General features: G+C 34.0%; 2 protein-coding genes across 4 annotated transcripts in view; both read left to right on the forward strand.

Annotated features, from left to right (window-relative positions):
- Positions 1–2143, forward strand: part of LOC126746081 (sodium- and chloride-dependent GABA transporter ine-like) — a 75587-nt gene extending 73444 nt beyond the window's left edge. For both annotated transcript variants that reach the window (XM_050454183.1, XM_050454184.1), the window contains 6 exons: positions 567–679; positions 742–882; positions 943–1119; positions 1178–1378; positions 1432–1581; positions 1638–2143. In XM_050454183.1, coding sequence (XP_050310140.1) covers positions 567–679; positions 742–882; positions 943–1119; positions 1178–1378; positions 1432–1581; positions 1638–1838 — 983 coding nt within the window. In that variant the 3' untranslated portion in view covers positions 1839–2143. The remainder of the gene's footprint in view (positions 1–566; positions 680–741; positions 883–942; positions 1120–1177; positions 1379–1431; positions 1582–1637) is intronic.
- Positions 2144–7114: 4971 nt separating this feature from the next.
- LOC126746278 (solute carrier family 2, facilitated glucose transporter member 1-like) lies at positions 7115–24317 on the forward strand. Of its 2 annotated transcripts, none has more exons than XM_050454444.1 (8): positions 7115–7516; positions 17788–17907; positions 17967–18252; positions 18312–18590; positions 18643–18839; positions 18895–19107; positions 23574–23842; positions 23898–24317. In XM_050454444.1, the coding sequence occupies exons 1-8, from the start codon at positions 7436–7438 to the stop codon at positions 24043–24045; spliced, it is 1593 nt and encodes a 530-aa protein (XP_050310401.1). In that variant the 5' UTR covers positions 7115–7435; the 3' UTR covers positions 24046–24317. The 2 variants fall into 2 exon arrangements, with proteins under 2 accessions (XP_050310401.1, XP_050310402.1); XM_050454445.1 differs by having other exon boundaries at positions 18312–18452.

Below are 24317 nucleotides of genomic sequence, written 5' to 3' on the forward strand. Positions count from 1 at the left end.
ACTCATACCTTAACATGCACTAAAAGATCATAGGAAATAGCTTAAGTTAAAGAGAAAAAATCTTTCATTAATTTTTCGATTTTCCATGTGCGCTGACTGATCACAGCTGAAATGTATCTTTACGTAGTAAAGGAATTAACGTGCTACACCCAGCACAGCTATCTTGCCTATATGCCTTCTCTATATTCAATTTGGATCGGATTCTAGTTAGTGAAAGGACTAGTAGACAAAAAATAAATGTCCTTCTATTTTTAATTTGTAAGCTTTATATTCGCAAGTTAATACAATGATTTTCGCACCCAAAAACAAATTTGACTAATCCTGTATACCGGATCTGGAAATTTGCAATACAATTTGTCAAGATGTTCGGTATTATCATTTATTTCCGAGTAATATTCTTGTAAATTTATAGTTATGTATCGCAAATCAAAAAAAAATTATTAACGGTTTTACTTCTTTGACTTAAGGCCGGTAATAATTGTAATTTCAGATTCGTTCTTTCAAGTTAAACTCTGATTCAGTTTTCGATTTTTGCTTACATTCAATATACTTTATACCTTTTTCAGGCCCCGGTTTAATTTTCGTCGTATATCCCCAAACAATGGCCAAAATGCCAACTTCCCAACTCTGGGCCGTCTTGTTCTTCTTCATGCTCATCTGCCTGGCACTGAACAGCCAAGTAATAACAAACAAGAAATCCTTCATATCAGATTTAAATAATCTCATTTAGATTTATTTTAGTTTGCCATCGTTGAAGTGGTTGTAACATCCATACAAGATGGTTTCCCCGGATGGATCAAGAAGCATTTGATGTGTCATGAAGTCTTGGTGCTGATAATTTGCGTTATATCATTTTTATGCGGGATTCCAAATGTTACGCAGGTAAATCATGATTTTTTATACTATAGTAGACTAAATCAATAAGGGTTGCTTATAATATAGGGTGGTATATACTTCTTCCAACTAATAGACCATTACGCAGCCTCAATATCGATCATGTATCTCGCATTTTTTGAAGTCATAGCAATAACGTGGTTCTATGGAGCATTTAGGCTGTGCAAAAACGTCAAAACCATGACCGGAAGACACCCTGGTTGGTTTATTAAAATTTGTTGGATGGTAAGTACCAATAGATAGTGAAGTTTATTCAATCTCTAAATAAAATTTTATATTTCAGGTAATTACACCGTTAATGATATTTGCCCTTTGGGTATTTTTAATCATCGACTACGAACCTCCTACATATAATAATGGGGCCTATCATTATCCTCGATGGGCAATTGCAATTGGTTGGCTCATTTGCTCATTGTCTATCATCTGTATTCCTGCTTACATGATAGTGGTATTCGTTAGAGCGCCAGGATCGACATTTGTTGAGGTATTTATTTTATAACTAACAAATTATCAAGGTATAACAATAATCCTTTTTAGAAATTAAAAAATTCTATAAAATCTGACTTAATTGACAAGTGCCCAAAATGCAGTGAGACTGACTGTGATTGTTTGATAATGGAGGAAGAAACTGGCCCTATGCTGGTGATGCAGGCCCATCCCGACATTAGAAAAGATTTGAATATGCAGGTAAACGAAATTATAATATAAATATTACAAACTATTTGCACGTATCACTGTTTTAGACTGGACCAATGCCAGCTTACTCTCCGACAACAATAACTGCCAGCAAATACATCATAGGCGACGCACCTATTGGATTAAGTCAAAGACCACAAGATCAGATAACAAATAGATCAGATAATAATACGGATAATCTGAGTCAGTACGATAATGTGAACGAGAGGTCAGGAAATCATGTGGGATCAAATAATGGAAATAAATAGGCGTAGTTAGTTTACTGCCAATTAAACTTGTTTGACTTTGGCGTGATGATTTGTCCACATTCCAGTGTTATCGCGGTAATCCCTTGATATTTTAGATAGATTACTGTATAAATATTATGATGGGCACGTAAGCCTTCCTGTAAATTTTCCTCGTAGTTTTTAAGTAATAAAGTACTGCGTCATATAATTTACATAATGGCAATGAAAGTTGGGTGATAAATTTCAATATTTTATAAGATCTAAATTTTTAATATTAAGGTAATTAAATATAGCTTGTAAAATTAAAGAGCTTTAAACAGTAACAATTATTTCGATATTTGTACCTAGTTTCAGTTGGAATGTCTGTCACATCTGGCATGTTTAGGATATTAAAGAAATGCGAACAAAAATAATAGATAGTACAACATTACCTAGTAAATACTTGAAGAGATAAGCAAAGAGGCTAGCGAAGCGATATCTCCATTATGTCCTTTTCAATAATTATATCAGGCAAAAAGAAGGAGTCACAAGGAAATTGATAGAATGCACCTACAAGACTGATCAGTGATACATAAACTGGTCACCTCATAACTTTATATCGGTCGATTTCTAAAAATATTTAGTGCAATAAGATTGCAACACTCAACAATAAACCAAACTGGTTTATATGCTTTAGTTCTCGATTGTCGTATAGTGTATTTTAACTAGGAATTAAAATCATCAATATCACAAATAATGATTGGCGAAGATGCAGTAGACTATAAATAATCTTAAGAGACAAGGTCAGATCGTCAGCAAAGAAAAGAAATACGAAGATAAATCGATAAATTCGCTTATAAATAGATACGAAACTTTTTTATTAACTGTGCACTTAAATGTAATCAACTTAAACTAAGTAAAGAGAAAATAGTAAATAGCATACGAATTAATTAAAACATAAACGCGCAGTATGCGAAAGTTAGCGTTAAATCGCATGTTAAAATATGGGATACTCTGGTACTTAATTGCAGTGCGGACGCCACGCCACGGTGCATCGAAATACATTTCAAGTCGGAGTTTTCGTTTTTCGTTAGAGTAATTGGAAACTAAATGTCACCAAAGTGTGACACTAACACACGTGAAGATATTTAACTTATTTGATTCCAGTCTCAGCCTTAGAGGAGTTTTCAGAGTTTGCTATAAGGGGATTATGGACGCACCATTGTTAGATCATCACCTATAGAAATCAACTAAGTGATCATCAACTCCTAAAAAAACTCACTGCCATCCTTAATAGTATTTTTCGCTCTTGTAACAGAGCTGCTCAGCAGAATTAGAATCAGACCTAGAAAGGTTTAAAAACGTATGTGCATTTTACTGTTATTTTTCTTTAAATAAAAGTTTGTAAGAACCTTCTTTAATAAGGTCATTAATTAGTAGCAAAATCAAAGTTACATGAGCAGATCGAGATGATTAATCAACTATTATAGAGACTTGCAAAACCAAATATTCCATATGATACATGGAAGAGTTTCTTTGTTGTTTGATCATCAGATTACTATCGAAAGTCCTTTGAAACTCATTTTTCAGATAAGAAAGAGGCAATCTTTTCTTACAGCAACAGTGGACCACATGGCCTCCTGATGAGGTCGCCTGAGGATCTGGTATATGGGGGGAAAACTGAAGATAGGAAACTTCTCACGCGTTGGACAATCTTACCCCGGGGTATATTGTTGGTAAGAAAAGCAAAAAGAGGATTTACTTAAACAAGCAGATTCTAATTATCTGACATCAAAGCTAGAATTAAGAACTATTATGAAAAAGGGCAAAGATGACGAACTTGCTGTGCTGGCATTGCTAAAAACCACTGTAGGTCTCAAGACAATACCTACCAAAGAAAAGGAAAAAAGAAAGCAATAGCTACACACAGTGGGAAGAGGACAGATTAATAGAATTAAAGTGTTGGAGATGTAAGCTGCAAAGAAGGAATTTGAAGATGACCCACATGTAATTTTTATGTGTTAATTGCAAATATTTATAAACAAATAAACCAGACCCAGAAGTACCACAGAAGCAAATGACCTGTACATCACACTAATAGCAAGGCAGCCAAATGCTAACTTGAGTAGACTGACCCTCATATTGGAGAGGTATTTCGAGGCTGAGGCTTGAATTGAATTGTCGAACAGTGGGCTGCCAAGGCAGTTGTGCATATAGGTCTCCTGACGGACCCGTCATGCCCCACCGGGGTTTACCAGAGCCCAACGGCCTTAGAGAAACCGATAAGGCTCTCTGGTCTGAAGGACTTAAAGTCACTCGGTACACTGAAAGTGTTACCCAAGTATTTGAACCTGGCACGCGTGAGTGCTGGACACTCCCCGACTACATGGTCAACGGTTTCATGCTCCTCACCTCCGGGTTGTCCGCAATACCGATAGTATGGAGATGGCTTCTTAAGTGCCAGTGACCGGTTAAAAGAGGCTGAGGCTTATTTACGATTATGGATGAACCTGAAGGGTAATTAAAAAGAAAACTTGGTAATTATGAAAAGGTTCGTCATTAATCTATTCGTGATCTGTTCCTCTGTTTTCTGTGATTAAGATTCTACCGTATTGTCAGTGTTGTCATATAGGTTTCTAAAATATGTTTCTCACTTGTTTTGAGGAACCCTTTTGGTCTGGAAGTATTCGTTTACGGGTTTCTTTTTGTTTTTAAGCATCTTTCAAACTGTCCTCTGGGCTTCATATAGATCTAATAAAGTTTCTCTGTGAGAAACTTCTCCCAATATTCTCTTTTGATTGCCGCGTTGACTCTATTTCTTATTACTTTATAGCTATTGCAGTTTTCCTCTGTTGGTGTACTTTTACATTGTAAGTAGCTTTAATTTTTTTCTTTGGCCAGCCTTTTTACCCCCTGTGTAAACCAAGGCTTAGTTTTATGCGAGTTTAAGTTTGTTTCTTTTCCCTATTGATTCGTTAGCTACCTCTTATATGCATCCCTTAATTATATTTCAGCTGTCTTCCATATTCTTGTCTCTTATATTTCCCGATGTAAATTTTGCACTTAGTCTGCTTTCATATAGATATTTGGTGCAGTAGTGAAAAACCATGTCGGTTTACCTATATAATGCAACACATGAACCTGTATTCTCTAGATAAAGACGAGATATATACGTGCATCAAATTTCCGAGTCGTGCATACATAACGCGTTTGGTTCAACACTGTTGCACTATTAAGTGTATTACATTAAGTGCGCTACAATTCATATAACTCTTTTATTTTTTGCATGTTTTCACATCTTCAGAAAAATTTACAGGGTGCGTCAAGAAGACTGGGCAGCTGTCAAATTTATTTGTTTAAGTAGGACACCCCATTTATTAATGCATTTTTGGATTCTATGATTAATTCTAAAGACATTTCATGCATAGCACCCTATATCAATTTTGAATCGTTTTCGAAATATCAACAATTGAAAATCAACATTTTTAAAAACTTTACCAGACTTTAAAATCTAAACTATTTATTTTTCGGTACGTTTTTGTGTCACAGTTGACATGATTTGATGTCTTCGCTAAGTTCAATATTGTCCGAAATGGCTCAATTAAATGAAAGAGAAAAAATTACATTAATAAGGTTAAGGAGATACGGAGATCGTGTTAGACCATACGAAAAGGTCCAATTACTTTATCAACTCGTCAGAAAATAGTAAAGAGGTTTGACGAAACTGGCAGAATTAAAGAAAGGACTAGATCTGGTCGGCCAAAATCCTCAACAAGTGATTAAAGAAGTTTAAATGTTTTACAATGTTTTGTTTAAGATCCTCACAATTTGTTGGAAAAAACCACTCAAAAAATTGCCATGCCTAAATCATCGGCTAAAGTAATTTTAAAACAAAATAAATTCCGTCCTTATAAAATTCACTTGGTGCAAGAACTTTTGGAAGATAATTTCGATAGGAGAGTCGAATTTTATGAAATAATCATGGCAAAACTTGACAAGGTCTGAACTTATTAAGTAACATTGTGTTTTCAGATGAGTTATTGGACCGATGAAAATCCACATTGGATGCAGAAGGTGCGTATCCAATATCCCCAAAAAGTTAATGTATGGGCTGCGATATTTTGAATCCACATAATTGACCCGTACTTGACTGACTCCCCTAAAGTATTTAGAAATGCTTCAAAACCGCATTATTCCTGAAATTAGACGTTTGGCTGGTCCAAACTATAGACAAGTATGGTTTCAACAGGATGGAGCTTCTCCATACTATAGTCGAGAAGTGCTTGATTATTTAAATTTTACTTTTCCAAATAGATGGATAGGCAGGGGATAACATAGAATGGCCAGCTAGATCCACAGACCTCTCACATTTAGATTACTTTTTTTGGAGCCATTTGAAAAATAGGGTAGTTGTCACTAAACCTGAAAATATAGGGGACTTAAAACAATGCATAACAAATGAAGCTGGCCAAATTACATAAGAAATGACTCGATACGTTATTGACAAATTTAATTTCAACCTTGTGTATTGAGCATTTAAACATTTAATCAAATAGTTTTGCTTTGTCCCAAAGTTTCTATAATAATACATTTATTAAGAAAAGGCGTTATTTGCTTGACATTTTAAAACTAGAAATTTATTACTTAAGCTTTACCTAAATCTAAACTTATTGTTAAACGATAGCTTTTGAAAAACTAAGATAAGAAAGTGCAACCCGTATTTCTCTAAGTTAAATCATTGAGACTTAACAGCATGGTAAAGTTTTTAAAAATGTTTAATTTCAATTGTTGATATTTCGAAAACAAACAAGATTGGTATATGGTGTTATGCATGAAATGTGTTTAGAATTTATCATAAAATCCAAAAATGCATTAATACATAGGGTATCCTATTTAAAATAATAAAGTTGACAGCTGCCCAGTCTTCTTAATGCACCCTGTATATTTTTCAGAAATCAAGAAAAAGAAATGACGTGTCCGAGCGTTTTTCAACCAGGTAATTCGTTTACCTGTAAAAGGTATTTTCCCGACTTTTTGGACACACTGTATATGCTGCTACAGCAATTTCCATTATTGCTGCTTCGATACTACTCAACTAGTTTAAATAAATTAAAATGGTAATGAAAAAAGATGGAATGGCAGAATGTAAGAACACGAATAACTTGTTACACAATAATCACGGAACTTCGTTTCGTAGCAGAAAAATGTTGCGCGACGATGTTACGAAACGAGGTTTTGTTCTATGTCTGTACACGCCTTTATGTGGGTAGTTCTTCGGGTAAAAAAATCATTGCCATTGGCAGCACTGTTGTCAGCTGTCACGCCTGTCAGTTGGCTTGCTAAAGTTTGTTTGTTTGTTTATTTTTTGCGGAATCATTATTTTAAGTTATTTAAACTCTACTTTTAAAACCGTATAATAACTAACAGGAAATAAGTTATTAATAGAAATTATATCCCTTTATCTCGGGTGACTTAATGATATGGCTTTAAGCCGTAAATTATAGTAGATAACATGCGGTAACGGGAACCTGCACATTTTTTGTTTCTGAATTGAATGTTAATATGTACAAAGGTTTTGGCCTGATTCCCTCACGATTTTTAGTTTTGATTGCCCATTTTATTATTTGCGTTGATTTATTATGGAGCCCGCAGAGTCTGAAGTTATGTTCAATGGGCAATCCCACAATATTAGACCAGTTCAGTCACCATCGCCCTACAGAGTAAGTTTAAAATGTAAAAATGAGTTCTGATAAAAAACTACATCCTAAAGATAATGTAAAGGACCGTAAATGAGTCCCAGTTAGTTGAAAAGAAAAGCAATGTCCAACTTCAGATAATGTTTCAATTTCCCATCAAATGTAGGCAGGCTACAGTGCAAATATTTAATATAATAATAGTAATAAGATTTTAAAAAAATAAAACAAGTTTATAGGCATACAATGAGTTAAAAACTATTATACCAAAACATAGAATCTTGTTGTGGAATTTCAATGATTCACACAGTTACTTGTATAAAAGGATAAAATTTAAAAAAGGATTAAAACTTAAAATAATACTATACCTAAATATACATTTTTGCCTTTCTTACTCTGCTCATGTAAGATCAGATGTCAGAGAAATAATAATGCCTTGGCATTTTTTAAGATGTTAATTCAAATTCAAATAGTTTATTGTCCAACAGGAAAATTCCCAATTACAAGACAATCGAAATAATTAAAATTAAAATAGTACAAGTTATAAGCACCTTAAATAAGTAGTACAAAAAAAATAATATAAAAAAATAATATAAGATCCAATATAGGGTGATAACAAAATTTAAAACAATAGCATAATTGTAAGAATATAAGACACACTAACCAAATGATAACAATCACAGAAAAATAATCAGGTATCATTCAAATTAAGAGAGGAACACATCCTTTTTTTAAAAACATATTCAGAGCTGCTAAAGATGTCGACATCTATAGCATTCATCTGATTATACCATGTACAAGCATGGCACAGTGGAGCTTTGCTGGACAGATTTGTTAAGTTAAGAGAGGGATAAAATATATGGTGCCTCCTTGTATTGGCAGGAGGAACAAATAGAGGTAGCCTCTCTAAGAGCTCAGAACAATCAATTTTATTATTGCAAAGTTTATATAAAAATATCTGACTAGAGAGAATAGTATTTTGCTTTAGTGACAAATAGTTGAATCTATTCAGCAGGTACTCCTGTTCCACACCTCTTACTGGATATACTCCATCCAACTTAACAGAAAGTAACTTTAAGAATCTGGGCTGTACATACTCCAGTCTGTTAACATGAACATCATAGATGGGGAACCACAACATAGAGCCATACATTAATTTAGACTTTACTAATGAATTGTACAATACAGTCAAGCTGGATATATTCTTAAATTGAGAAGTGGACCTTACTATAAACCCGAGGGGTTTTAAGGCTGAACCAGTGACCTGTGCTACATGCTGGTTGAATGTGAGCCTCTTATCTACTTCAATGCCCAAATCCTTCACTGAAGAACAGTCTAGCAACTGAGAACCACTCAATATACAGTAGTGGCCATAATTATAGCAACAAGTACATTTTTCCTTCAAATTATATGATGTGGTAGATTAGAAAAAAAACTGGTATATATTATGATGTATTTTTTACAAAGCTTTTTATTTATGTTTATTTTTTTGTTACTTTATAAAAGAAATAAAAAATGGGAATTAGTTTTAGGAAACGGGTTGGACAAAATTATAGCAACACATTTTAGAAAAATCAATTTATTTATTCTCCAAAGTCAAAATAAGATTACAATACAATAATATTCTTCAGTATTTAGTATAGTACCCTTTAGCCCTTATAACAGCAATGCATCTTTTTGGCATGGATAAAATAAGTTTGTTTATAACATCATGATCGATTGACAACCAAGTATCCTGAAGAGCTTCGAAAAGTTCTCCAGCATTTTTGAAATTCCTGGTTCTACACCTGTTATCCACAATTTCCCAAAGATTTTCTATTGGATTTAAATCCGGAGATTGGGAGGGCCACTTTATAACATTAATTTTTTCATCATGGAGAAACTCTTTTATTAGCTTTGAAGAATGTTTTGGATCATTGTCATGTTGAAATTGATATAACAGCGGCATATTTTCTTCAGAATAGGGTAACATAACATTCTTTAATATATCCTTGTCCTTGTGCCTAGGTCCCATACCATGCCCCGAAAAACAGCCCCACACTAAAACTGAACCACCACCATGCTTAACTGTAGGAGAAGTGTACCGAGGATTAAATCTTTTGCCTACAGGACGTCGAACGTATGCAGCACCATCACTTTTAAATAAATTGAATTTTGATTCATCGCTAAAAATAACTCTGCGCCACTGATCAATAGTCCAGCCCTGGTGTTCTCGAGCAAATTCAAGTCGGGCCTTCACGTTCTTCTTGGAAAGAAGAAGCTTTTTTGCTGGTCTGCGTCCAAACAACTTATTTTCAAATAGACGCCGCCTTATGGATCGTTCACTAAGATCGGAACACCCACTGCCATCCAAAAGCCCTTTAATTTTTGAAGAGGACAAAAATGGGTTTTGCCTGGAAATCCGAACAATCATTTTGTCACTTTTTTTTGAAGTTTTCCGGGGACGTCCCGAATTTTTTTTGGGTACTAACAGCCCTGTGTTATTGTATCTTTTCACTATACGTGATACAACTGATCTGTGAAGAGCAAAATTTTTTGCAATGGATGACTGTTTGATGCCTGACTTATACTGATTAATTATAAGTTGCCTCACTTCAACAGACACGGTTTTACCACGACTCATACTGTTATTTAAATAAGTTAATAACTACCAAGAAATCACAATATAAATTGTTTCAATATTGCACTTCAACAGATTGAAAGAGCACTAAATTTCAAATGTTGCTATAATTATGACCAGGTGAAATATTTGCAATTACAAATATTTATTGTCAACAAAAAAACAGGTAGGCTTTTTTTTATTTGAATGAGAAATTTTGTTTAAATATTAAGAGGCCATCTAAACCAGTGGCGTACTTTTACGATTAAAACATACATATAATAGTTATTATTAAATATTAGTAAAATTCAGATTTGTTGCTATAATTTTGGCCACTACTGTATATGGGTATAAAATCTCTTCATGAAGAATGGAAATTGTCATTTTTTTACATTTGTCACAGTTTAGGGGTAGTTTATTTCTTTCACACCATTCAAAGACCCTATTCATGTCCTCTTGCAGCTTCAGGCAGTCCAGCATAGTACGAATGATATGAAACAACTTCAGATCATCAGCGAATAAAAGACAGAAACACTCCACACAATCAACTAAATCATTAATAAATAGATCGAACAGCATTGGGGCGAGGTTACTGCCTTGGGGCGCACCACTCGAAGCCGCGTAATACTCAGACCCAAAACCATTAAATTCAACATACTGAAGCCTGCCAGACAGATACGAGATGAAGGACTCCACCAGACAAGGATGAAATCCAGCCAAAGCCAGCTTCTGTGCCAGCAAACCGTGATCCAGCCGATCAAAAGCCTTCGAGAAGTCTGTGTACAGCACATCCAACTGGCTTTTCTGATTTATAGCTAGATATGCTGTTTCCAAGAAACAAGCCGTATTAGTGACAGTAGATCTTTTCTGAAAGAAACCACGCTGCTTTTCTGTAATTATGTGCTTAATTTGAGGAGACAATTTATCGTGTACACATATCTTAAAGGCCTTCGAAAAATTAAAGAGAATTGACACCGGTCTGTAGTTCTCTATTCTGCCATGGTCGCCACTCTTAAACACTGGACATATTTTAGCCTTTTTCCACTCTTCCGGAAATGTATTGGTCTTGAGTGATTTGTTGAGTTGTAGATTTGTAAGAGTGGTACAGCCAGGGCCGATGCACAGTCACGCAAAAGAAATAAAGGTATTTGGTCAGGACCCGCAGTTTCTTTGTTTTTTAACTTCTGTAAAGCTTTTCTTACTTCTGCCTCAACAAAAGATTGGACCAAAATGTTGTCTGAACCATATGTATCAGATTCTTTGGGCTGAGCAATAGAGGACTCAACATAAACACTCCTGAAAAAATCAGAAAAAGCATTTACAATACTTTTAGGACCCACAACAGTGGTATCTTTATAACTCATAGAACCTGGAATGCGAGAGTTGTTTCGTTTAAGGTGAATGAACCTCCAGAATTGCTTTGGATCACTCCGAATAGCTGACTCAGTCCTGGATATATACTCGTGATAAGCAAGATCCATTTTTGTTTTTACTACCCTCCTAGCAGCTCTAAAATCCTCATAAGCAGCAGAGCACCGTGTATGAAGCCATCTCCTATGTAGTCTAGACTTTAATTTTAATAATTTCCTAATTTCATGAGTGTACCACACAGGATATGAGTATTTACTATTAGAGGGTCAAAAACGAGGAACAGCTAGACAAAAAATTTCATGGATTTTGTCATAAAAGGTTTTAACTGCCTCATTAACATCTGACTGGGTGCGTATAAAAGTCCAATCCACATCAGAGATAAGCTGGTAAAGATAGGGAAAGTTAGCCCTCCGAAAATTATACTTAGGACTCTCATTGTTGGAGGGGAAATCTGTAACACTCTCGAATTTGACAAGATTCAACGAGATATTAATAGCAGGGTGATATGCATCCTCAGTGACAAGGGGTTGGTCGTCCCTATCCACAGAACACTGGAAGTTGGAGAGAACTAGATCAAGCAAATTATTGTTGCAATTAAGGGCATTGTTAAATTGAGAGGGATTCAAAAACGCCATAAAATCCCTTAGGCCAGCAAGTTTAGTGTTACAATCATAAACATTATCCTGTATAAACCTCGAGATTTCGGTCCTTACGATACACTAAATAGTTATTTTCAAAAAGTTCCCGATCCCGTACACCATCCTGAATCCAAGTCTCAGATACACATATAAGTTGATAATCGCCACCGGACACTGACTTGTAGAATTCGTGTGTTTTGCTATTAAGTCCCCGAACATTCTGGTAAATTGCAGAGATATCCCCGTTGGACAAGGCTATTGGTTTTTTTGTTTACGATTGTTATCCAAGGACACAATCTTCTGTTTGAGAATATAACTAATGAATTTAATAAGGCCTTATGCTATCTTCTTGCTGTTTTCCAAATCTTTGTAGGTCTGCAAAGTGACTGTCTAGCTTGATTTTTTTATTATTTTTAAGAATCCATATAGTATTTTAGTGGATTGTTCAGCGATACCATATACAATGAGATGAAACTATCCTAGCTTTCTATTGTTTGCCGACCCCGGTAGCACCGTGGGCAAAGCGTTCACGATGCAATCGTGTGGTCTCGGGTTCGAATCCTGGCATGGGCATGGTTGTTTGCGTTTGTCTTATAAAAACAAAACATTGTGATTCGGAACCCACGTTAAACTGTAGGTCCATAAACAACAATATTGGGCGGCCGTCGAAATACGACGCGAGTCCATTGTATTTGAATAAGAAGAAGAAGAAGCTTTCTATTAATTGACTATTATATTTGCTTTAGTTAAGCATTTTGGAATATTATTTTAATTCAATCTAAAAATTATTGACCAATTACTAAATAAACTGTTAGAGAACTGTAAAATTAAGAAATACATCTGGAAAGTAATAAGGTGCTGTCAACTGATCAATTTGGGTTTCACAGTAAAATGTGTACAGAAGATGCAAGTCAGATCTTAACAGAGATAATATAATAAACAACTTTAATCAAAATTATAAAACCATAGGTGTCACAGAGAACTTCTATTTTCCATATATCACCTTTTGGAAAGAATAGTTTTGTAACTTAAAATTGATACATTAGCCAGGAAAAGCAAAATTAATTATCAATTCTTGAAAACATACAAAAAACCTAGTTTGCATTAAAAAGAAAATTTACTTTGGAGAATAAGTATCTATTATAATCTTCCTATTTTTGAACTGTTCAAAACAACTTTTGTTTCGAGTTGTGATAGTTTTTGTGAGCAGATTAACTAAGATTTTTTTTCTTATCATTATTTTAAAGCATCATAAGATTGCAAAAGGTAAATAAAAAACTTAAAATTGTACTAATTGCTTATAATTTTACACCGATTAAAAAAATATTGATACTGCAGTGGAATAAGTTTTGCCTCAACTGTAATATGTAATCGAATTTTTTTCTTTAATTAACTTGAAACTTTTTTTTTATAAGCTCAGTTTAATGTGATCTTATTTTTCGCATGATGTGTATTTCAATTTCTTTAATAACAGCTTTATTGAAATTCTCTTGAATATAGGAGTATTTATGTTTAAAAGAAAATGGATTTTCTTTTTCGTATTTAATTATTCTCATCTGATTTAGCTAAATAACATTAGCCTAGGTGTCTTTTGTAAAATTACTATAGTTTACTCAATTTTGTTAAATCAAAAAAGCTTTAATGTGTCAGTTCATTAACATTATATGGACATCCATGTTTTTTAGCTGTCCTTACTAACATTGCATATTATTAGGGAATGTATATTGGCCCACTTTTTAAATTTCTTTTTCGATTACAGAATGACAGTGTCCCCTTCATTTTTTGTATGACCAACAATTAGGAACTTGTGTAATACTGTTCATGTTTAGTTTCCATACTGCATATAAATATAAAGCAATTGTATACCAATTTTTACTTTGGTCGCAGCAATTATCAGAATAAAATGTTACATCAGCATTCATGTTCATATGCCTCTACATTGTCAGTTTCAAGCTGGGATATTGTAAAATTATACGAGTTTATTTTTTGATTTATAATAGAGTAGAGAAACATCTCCAGTAGGACTTGGCAAAACAGATTGTAGATCAAATGTTATAAAGCTTTTAAGAAATAAGGCTTCTATCATTCCTTTGATTGCCAGCTTAAAATCTTCTCTATCATGCACTTCTACTTTACTTTTTAGCTCTTCATCATTAGGCGCATTTTTAGTTTATTTGTTTAATTATGATTATATGGGATCAAACCCATTACAAAAAAGAATAATACAACATAATAATTCATTTAACCTAACCACAATAATAAACTATTCTAACAATTACTAACCATATTAACCATTTAATTGTCATTAACACTGATTTGGCTCTGATAATTTAACTACAACCCATAAATGAATATAAAAAAGAACAATAACTAAAAGTTAATATAACAAATATTAAAAACTAAAATACCTTCCATAATCAAAATGAAAAAAAAAGATAACAAAAAGATTCAAATAATTTCTCTAATTTGATGCCTAAACTGAGACAAGGTAATGCCGAAAATATCCACTTCACCTGAGTTTAACAATCTTAAAGTCCTCTCAATTGGAGAGTGAGATGCAAAATTAGTGCCACGAAAAGGCAGGGAAAACAAACGATTATGTCTTAGGTTTCTATTTGGCACATTAAAGAAAATCATCTTCAGAAGTTCAGGGCAATTTATATTACCATTTAACAACCTGAATATAAAAATGAGATCTGAATGTAATGTATGTTCACAAATATTTCTTACAGGAAAAAAAAAGAAATAATAAATTAATTTTTAAAAATTCCAAATTAGCAGCAGATTCCTTTTGGTCATTCTGAATCTTAGTGTAGTTCCTAAATGAGTCTGCCAGGTATTTATTCCCTGAAATGTATAGTCGAGTAGATTCTTTGCGTCTATATAGAGGCTCTTCAATAGAGGAATTAACTTTATATGCTCACGCACTGACTTCTTAATAATATCACCCACTTTTTTGTGATGATTCTGTTTCCTTGTTTCTCCTCTACTGGAATTCCGTTTATTTTTTATCGAAAACAGTGCAAATTAGTCTATCAGTAATGCGTAAGGTGGCTTTAAAAAACAATTTGCAAACTCTTATTTTTGTATCTCCATTGTCAAAGATAAAATGCATTATTGGCATGTTAATCTGCATTTTAATCAACATGGTGGCAACAATGCCTTGACCTTTTTTTTTATTTTGATGCCACATACTCCAAATTTCGAAGACTCTGCTTTTACTTTATTGGACCTTTATCTCTGTTAAGAATGTTTTTTTGATTTTTAAATATTGCTATACTTTCGTATGCATCTAATTTTCTATTGGTATTAACTGGTTTAAGTAATTTTAAGTTGTCTATCCCTACAAAGTGACCAATATTTAAAACATGTTCAGCCACTCTTGACTTTTCAACTCTTCCATATTTTAATAAAATTACTTACATTACATACATGTTCAATTGAACTGTCTTATCTCGCATTTAATGATTTCAGTATCACTTGTGTCCAATTCGCATTCCTTTTCCTTATATTGTGTTGTGTTATGTATTGTTGTATTAAAGTTATGAGCATACTTGAGTAGAACACTGAATTCACTATTTTATAAAGTATTTGAATATTCTGTGTTCAATTACAATAAAAATATTGTATTCGAATAACATAAATTCAAATCCTTAGTTTCATTTTAATGTAAATTTCAAAGGAGCAACTGTAGGTAATTAATATTCAAATAAACAAAATATATTTAACATAAAAGTAAAGAAATTAAGCTTAAAACTCTTGGGGAAAGAAAGGAACTTGAGAAGAAAAATTTTTAGAAATCGAAAAGTAACTCTGGTTTTAATATGCACCAAAACATTAATTTATTGTTATAATAAAAAATCTTTTTTAACTATAATAGTTAATTTAAATTGGCCAGATCTCAATAAAATAAAATGCAGGTTTCACATCTATTTTATTTTAAAATTGTTAGTTAGTATTATTATCTGTACATCAATGTTCTCAACCAAATTTTGCTGTTCAGTAAAGAAAACTAGGCCAATATAGACCTATTGATATAAGTTATTTATGTTGCTTTGATACTAAAATGTTGTACTTGAATCCACTACAATTGCTAAGAGAAATCTCATAAATATTTTAGCCTGCAGACTTTTGATACCGGTCTTTGTTTACGACTTAGAACTTGTTAATGCATGGATATAGATTCTAATTAATTTGCTTAAATATAATTAAAAAAATAATAATTTAAAAAAGCCAAATAAAATAATTTTTTAAATTACCATTTTAGGATACAAACAGGACTTGCTATTGCCCTAGCATTCATATGCCTAGAACTGATAGTTTTCATTTTTGGTTTTACCATGTTTAACACCTCCTCGGCTTTACTATGTATCCTTTTTATATTTAATTGTTTGTTCATACATATGAGTACCCTGTTTATAATTTCATATTAACAATAGAGAAAGATAGAGCCAGTTTGGCTTTAATATATAGTTTCAAAAATTATAGAAAACAAACTGTATTTTGCCCTGACTAGCTCTATCTATCTCACTGTATCGAAATTAATAAAAAGTATTTAATATTATTAATATGCCAGAGAAATTAACCCATTTGCCAATACTAAACCTATTAATAAGAAAACTAGAATATTTTTCCTTAAGTAACCTTTCAGCAATTTTGTGTCATGGTATGGCCTCTCTTACTACAACCCTTTTCATCCTGGATAGATGGCAGTGTGGGTGGTTTTGGTGGATATTTTCGTTTGGATCCGTTTGCCCTATTCTTTATGACATTCCATATGTTATAAGTGTATTGTATCGGAAAAAATGGTGAAAAAGTTAAAAGATTATCGCGTGAAGCGCACCGGAGGTTTAAAAGCACCTTAAGGCACTAAAAGAAACACAAATGAATATTCAACATTTATAGGCTAAATAGATTTGTAAATGTGTAGTTTAGTAAGGTTTCCTCAATAAAAATTGCTTGGAATTATTTATTTCTTATTTATCTAATGATATATACAGTGTGTTTGATTGGTGATTAATGTCCAGGGTGTGCCAAATTCGTGGAATCAAAGTTGTGGCAAATTTGCCTAATTTAGTTGTTATAAAAAGGTCATAAAAAAAACAAATATTATCGGAGAAATACAACAAAAAATTAAAATTTTAAGGCATAAAACAAAATAATGATGATAGTTATAAATAAATGATCAGACGGCGTTTTGTCTATTGGCAACCATCATCAACTTTTTCTATGAATATTTATATTTACCAGATTTAAAAGGCCGTTTAAATATTGTTCCAACGAGAACTAAACGGCTTTCAATCATCTACCCTTCTCCCTCTTTCTCAGATGAGGTCTTATGGATGAAAGTATCAAACATCTTAATATATTTATAACTCCGTCTTTTCTTTGGAAATATTTGCAGATTTTTAGTTAATCGAAATAATCTTGATAGGCTTTACAAAATTCTTAATTTTTATATTATTAAGACCCCAATGGTCGTCATCCTCGAATATGGGCTAACCTGTAAAGGGAAACTCCAGCAACATAAGCTACTCAGGTTCAAAATCTTTAAAAAAAAACCTACCCAGGCCAGTGTTTAAGAAATGCCTAATAAACATAAAAGCCTCAATCTGGAGATACATACATACTGTGACTAGTTTGAGATGCACTGCAACTATTTCCATTGATAATGATTATATTTCTTATAGGATATTACGTTTAAACAACCGAGATGGACGAGGCTTTTAGTTCTAGCTGGGGTTGTGACTGTTCTGGGTTCTTCAACTCCTGTAGGTTACAACTTGGGAGTCATCAATACTGCTGGCAAGGTAATCTGTGATCGCAGTTGCTAGAACATAGAAGCTTATCTGCTATATACATTTTCTAGGTCATATCACAGTTCTGTAATGAATCAGTTTCAAGTCGATATGGTACAACTCTGTCCAGCTCGGGCCTAAACTTTCTATGGTCTTCCATTGTTTCAATTTTTCTTGTGGGTGGATGTATCGGATCTTTAACTGGTTCTTTATTAGCCAATAAAATAGGGAGAAAGGGAGGCCTTGCAACATCTTCTTTTGTGGGAGTATTTTCGGGTATTTGTTTCTTGGCTGCTAAGAGATCTAATTCGGTTGAGCTGCTGTTTATTGGAAGGGTATTTGCAGGTTTATCCGCTGGTAAGTTTTTATGCAATATATATAGGTACTTCTTAAAAACTGACGTTAATGAATTATAGGCCTCATTACAACTATAATGCCAATGTACTTAATGGAATTGGCTCCATCCGTACTTAAAGGACCTATTGGGGCTTTTTGCCCTCTAGGAGTCACTACAGGGGTCTTATTGGGACAAATATTGTCAATGGAAACTGTTTTAGGTAACGAAGACTACTGGCCTCACTGTCTTGCCTTCCCTGCTCTCTTACAAGCAATATGTGCCTTAGCAATTCCAATTCTTCCAGAGAGTCCCAAATACTTGTTTGTTATCAGAAAAACGCCCCATTTAGCTTTGAAGCGTTAGTTGGACCATGTACTACTACATATTCTTGCTACATTAAATTTTTTTAGAGCTGAAGCGTTTAAGAAACTGTATGGAAGACTCATTGACCGAGGAAATAGAAACGCTTCGTATAGAAGAACAAGAGAACTTGCGACAAGGAGAAGGTTGGGATGTAAAAAAAGTACTTAAAAGTCCGGCCTTAAGGTTGCCACTGTTGCTCGTTTGTGCTTTACAAGCCGGACAACAACTGAGCGGTGTTAATTCTGTAAGTATATTTTGTTTTAGTTCTTGCCCCCATGCTAATTGCCGATCGTTTTCAGATCTTTTACTATTCATCTGTGATATTTAATAAAGCTGGATTTACGCCTATTCAGGGCAGTTATGCCACAATCGGAACCGGTTGTTGTAATTTATTTATGGCCGCCATGTCGGTATTGACGATGTCGTGGTTTCAGAGGCGTACAATTTTGCAGCTGAGTCTATTGTCTTCCACCGTTTGCCTCATATTATTGGGAATTTCTTTACTTTTAATTGTAAGTATCCTAAGAAAAAAATTGATAGTATAAATATTTTGACTTGAAACTACTCGGGGCTAGTTTCCAAAGAATAGTGTTCAAATTATTTGAGTTTACTTGTACTCAGTGCCGGACTTAAAAATGTCTGTAGGTAATGCCGATTCTCGTAAAGGCAGTGAGGTCTCCCAGAGGTAAAATGTCAAAAAATAGTTAAAAAAGTTACGCTGCCATGCTCAATAGGGATTCAAAATTATTGCTTCTAATGAAGTAATAAAACTACTTTTTTTTATCCGTTTAAACCCATTTAATCAAATATTTATAGTTCAGTTAGACTACACTATAATATACAAGTCGCGTTTGAAAATTCAATATAAACATTAAACAGTGAACAGCAAAAATATAGAACAAATTCAATAAAAAATAAATGAGGGCGTGTTCGAAAAAACGGTCGCACACGTCGATTAATATTTTTGGTTAGGCATTTTTTTCAACAAAAATTTTGTATACAGGCTATATCTCATGTAGTCATGATCAAACCAACTTTCTTATTTTAAATGGAACCCCCTGTATGTGATTACATTTTTGGATTCTACACAAAATTATAAACAATTTGATCACATGCCATACTTTTATTAACCCTTTGAGGACAACTGGTTATCAGTGAAAACCACACTAGTAGTTTCGTGCCGCTCACTCATGATGACGACGGTGTGGATTGTTTTAAGGTTATAAAATAGTTTGTGTGCATTTGATAGTTTTTGTGATATCATTGCTTCAAAAATAGCTGGTAAGTGTTTCAACAGATGTATATATTCTATCTATTGTAAAAAATGGTCTGTATTTTTTTAAGGACTTTCTGATCGGCTTTTGTGTGGTTCCCCCTAGTAACCACTAGGAAGAGTTGACTTTTTTTTTAAATATGGTTTTCTCGTCTGCCATTCGATTCCCAATCTTGGTCATGTGTGTGAAAACTACAAAAGACGTGGTAAATCATATTTTCTAATATATATTATATACTTTTTAGATAATATGGCTGCCTGGAAGTTTTCTGAACTTAAAAATATGGACCCGAACCGTTTTTTTGACCTTTTGGAAGAAATACCAAGCGATGATGAATCTCTTGCAGAAGACTTAGACGAGGTTACGAATGATGAATCGCTACAGCCTGATGCTCCGAGCAATAGCGACGAAGTTTTTGACATCGAAAATAACGACGTTACTGCTAACGATTTACACTGGGACAGCGGTGATGACATTCCGATCGCCAGACTACCCGATGTCTTCCTTCCAGATTATTGGACTAACGATATTTCTAACAGTAACAAAGCAGGTACTTTCACAGAATCAACTGGTCCAGTATTGCCTGATAATATCGAGAGTCCGACTGATGTATTTTTACATTTGTTTCCCGAAGATTTCATCACCCATGTAGTGTTTCAGATGAACCTACACTACCGCTCAAAAGTATTTGCCCACCCTGTATTCGTTTTAATATTTTAAATTAGATACAAAAATCTTATGTGTTTAGTCTTCAAGAATAGATTTTGTGTAACATTGGTAAATAATTTCGCTTGCTTATTGACGATTGTCACCGTTTCTTTGCTGGTTTTTCAACATTCTTTAAAATGGCTAAAACAAAAGAGTTATCGGTGGAAACAAAAGGTATTATCATTGGACTTGATGGGGGCTGGAAAGACTAACCGTCAAATTTCGATGGATTTGGGAATGCCAAGGCGGACTGTCGATTATAATTCACCAGAGAAGGGACTATTAGCAACAAACCTCGATCGGGAAGACCAAAGGCAACAAGTTCAAAGGAGGATTTAAATATTATAATTACAAGCAAACGCAATAGACGCCTTAGCGCCCCTGAAATCACAGCAAAAATCAACAAGGAGCGTAAAAAAGTGGTCAGTGTTTCGACAGTTAAACGGCGACTTTATAATGCTTGTCTTAAAGGACGTTTAGCTGTATCAAAACCGCTACTGAAGGATGTTAATAAGAAGAAAAGACTTGAGTGGGTCCAATCATACAAAGAATGGACCATTCATGACTGGAAGAAAGTTCTCTGGAGCGACGAGTCGAAATTCGAGGTTTTTGGAACGAAGAGGCGAGTTTTTGTTCGCCGTTATGCCAATTAAAGGATCGCTGAAAACTGTACGGTGGCCTCAGTTAAATACGGTGGTGGTTCGGTGATGGTGTGGGGTTGTTTCGGAGGATCTGCAGTGGGCGATCTAATTAGAATAGAGGGAATTCTTCGAAAAGAGGGTTATAAAACAATTTTAAGTGACAATGTACTTCCTTCTGGTACTCGAATAATTGGGGAAAACTTCTTTCAACATGACAATAACTCCAAGCGCACGTCGAAATTGTGCAAGTAATATTTAGGTCTATTGCAAAGGCAACATCTGAAAGTTATGGTATGGCCCCCGCAATCACCGGACCTCAATCCTATCGAATTACTGGGGGATGAACTGGATAGACAAGTGCGAAAATCATGCCCCACGTCAAAGGAAGACTTGTGGAAGATCATCCAAGAGGAGTGGCACAAGATACCTCAGGAAACTTTGGACAAATTTATTAGAAGACTACCGAAACTCTGTGAAGCTGTTATTAAAAATCGAGGCGGACATTTGATTTTCTTAAATTTAATTAATTGAAAAATATATTGTTTATATTCATTTTGTTATAAATAAACCGTTTCATAAGAAAAACTGATGGGTTTATTATTTTTAGTTATAACTTTAAAACAGTCATATGGGGGCAAAAACTTTTGAGCGGTAGTGTATATGCATTTCAGAAATATGGTGAAGGAAGAAATTTTAAACCAACTACTGAAAAGGAGATTAAAATTCTTTTGCGAGTTAATATCCCAATGGGTTTGAAAAAACTGCCAAGTTTCAAAGATTACTGATCCTCTGATAAGGAAATGAGGGATTATTTTATTAGTTCCGCTATTAGTCGAGATAGATTTGCTTGGTTGCTAAGTAATATTCACCTCAATAATAATTTACTTTAACCAAAAAAAGGTGAACAAAATTACGATAAGCTATATAAAGTAAGACCCTTACTTTTTAAGCTTCAAGAAACAGTTATGTCATTTATGAATCCTAACGAGTTTCAAGCCGTGGACGAGATAAAGTTTAAAGGGCGTAGTAGCTTCCGCCAGTATATGCCGATGAAGCCTATCAAACGAGGCTACAAAGTTTGGGTCCGAGCGGATTCAACAGGATACATGTGCGAATTTGAAATTTATACTGCTAAAGTTGATAAAGTCACAGAAACAAAATTAGGTCATAGAGTTGTCACGAATCTCACTCGGACGTTGGTAAACAAAACCCACAAAGTTTTATTTTGACAATTATTTTAATTCTGTCGAAATTTACTAGCGGATAAAATCTACTCTTGCGGAACTGTTCGAAAAGGGGCGACAACATTTTCCCGAACTCAAAGAAGACAAAGGCATGAAATGCAGAGATGCCGATTGGCGTGTTTCAAAAGATGGAATAGCTGCACTCAAATGGATCGACCGCCGAAATGTTCTAGTTCTAGAGAATACCATGATCCCTCAATTATGGAAACTACTTCCAGAAAAAATAAGAACGGTTCTTTTGAAGATGTACCATGTCCAAAGATGATCCTTGATTACAATACTGATATGGGATATGTTGACCGTTTTGACATAATGAAAAGTCTTTCAAGAAGTTGACAGAAAGTCTGATAAATAGTGGCATCGGATTTTTTTTTACTTCATCGATGCCACCGTAAAGAATGCCTTTGTTCTCTTCCAACAAAGATGTGACTGTAAAAGCCTATCACTAAAACAATTTCGAATGGCTGTGGCGCAAGGACTGATAGGTGTCGGTACTGATCGGATCCAAGAAATTTTAAAAAGGTTGTACCATACGAAGTGCGTTATGAAAATTCTGTTCATATGCCTCAAAGGTCTGCCTCACTTCGGTGCGCTAAATGTAGTACCTTAACAGATGTTCATAGAACCATTTGGAAATGCTCAACTTGCGAAGTTAGTAGGTTATGCCTAAATAAAGAAAGGAATTGTTTCGCATTGTTTCACACAAAATAACTTCATTTTAAGTTATAAATTAGAAAAAATATTTTAATTTATTATTTACTTATATCCTAGTGGTTACCGTTAGTAACCACATCCTGCAGGGTAATCGTATATATTTTTTAATTGTTTAAGACTTATTTAAACCTAAGCTTGGCCTAAAATGGTGGTTTCCATTTAAAAAACATATTGATGACGTCATATCTTTTTTATAAGTCACCCTGCATATTTAATTTCCACGTAGAAAAACCCTAAACTCTAACATTAAAATCGACGGATGCGGGCATTTTTTTCAGAAACGGTCGGACATTTAATTTTTATTGAATTTATCCGCTACTTTACGCATGCACTGTATAAGTAAACTGTTATAGTATAACAGGTTATGGTATTTAACAAGTGATTTCTGCATTTGCAGGACGTCGACCTAATGCCTTACATCTGCATTATAGCAGTGCTAGGTTACGTTTTATGCTATGGCTTAGCTTTGGGTCCTATTCCCTACTTCGTAGGATCAGAGCTCTTCGAGGTGGGTCCAAGATCAAGTGCTATGGCTCTAGGCAGTTTGGCAAACTGGGCGGGCAACTTTATCATAGCAATTTTGTTCCCTCAAATGGCCGACAACATCGGTGCTCCGTCTTACTTTATTTTCGCTGCCGTTGTTGTTGCCTTGTTCATATTCATCAGGTAAGATTAATTATTTTTTTATGTAATTGATTTTATTTATGGTTTTTTTTTTTAGAATATATTTGCCAGAAACAAAAGGTAGGGATCCGTGCGAAATCTATCATTTGGTAGAACACGGGTTTAAGTCTCGTCCACTCGTTACAAGACAATCAAGTGGTAATGCCGAAATGAACGGACTGACATCTGATAAAACTGGGTTTTAAAGACTTTTTGTTCAATTGGTGCAAGTTTTGTTCAGGGCTTTTTTGCTGGAGTTGTTGGTGATCTGATTTTTACTCGACTGATACTTTAGGGGTGAAGGCACAACTTTTATTTAGAACATAAGATAATTTTTATTAGTTGGTTTGTTTTGTTGTAAAGATTTTAACATTTTGATGAAGCAAAATACGTTTCTTTGGTACTTAATTTTATTAGTATGGTTTTAGTTTTGTTATTATTAGATATTATTTACTTAATAATAAAGAAGTATAAAATT

The sequence above is a fragment of the Anthonomus grandis genome, chromosome 17 (genome assembly GCF_022605725.1).
Source record: "Anthonomus grandis grandis chromosome 17, icAntGran1.3, whole genome shotgun sequence".
NCBI classification, from domain to species: domain Eukaryota; kingdom Metazoa; phylum Arthropoda; class Insecta; order Coleoptera; family Curculionidae; genus Anthonomus; species Anthonomus grandis.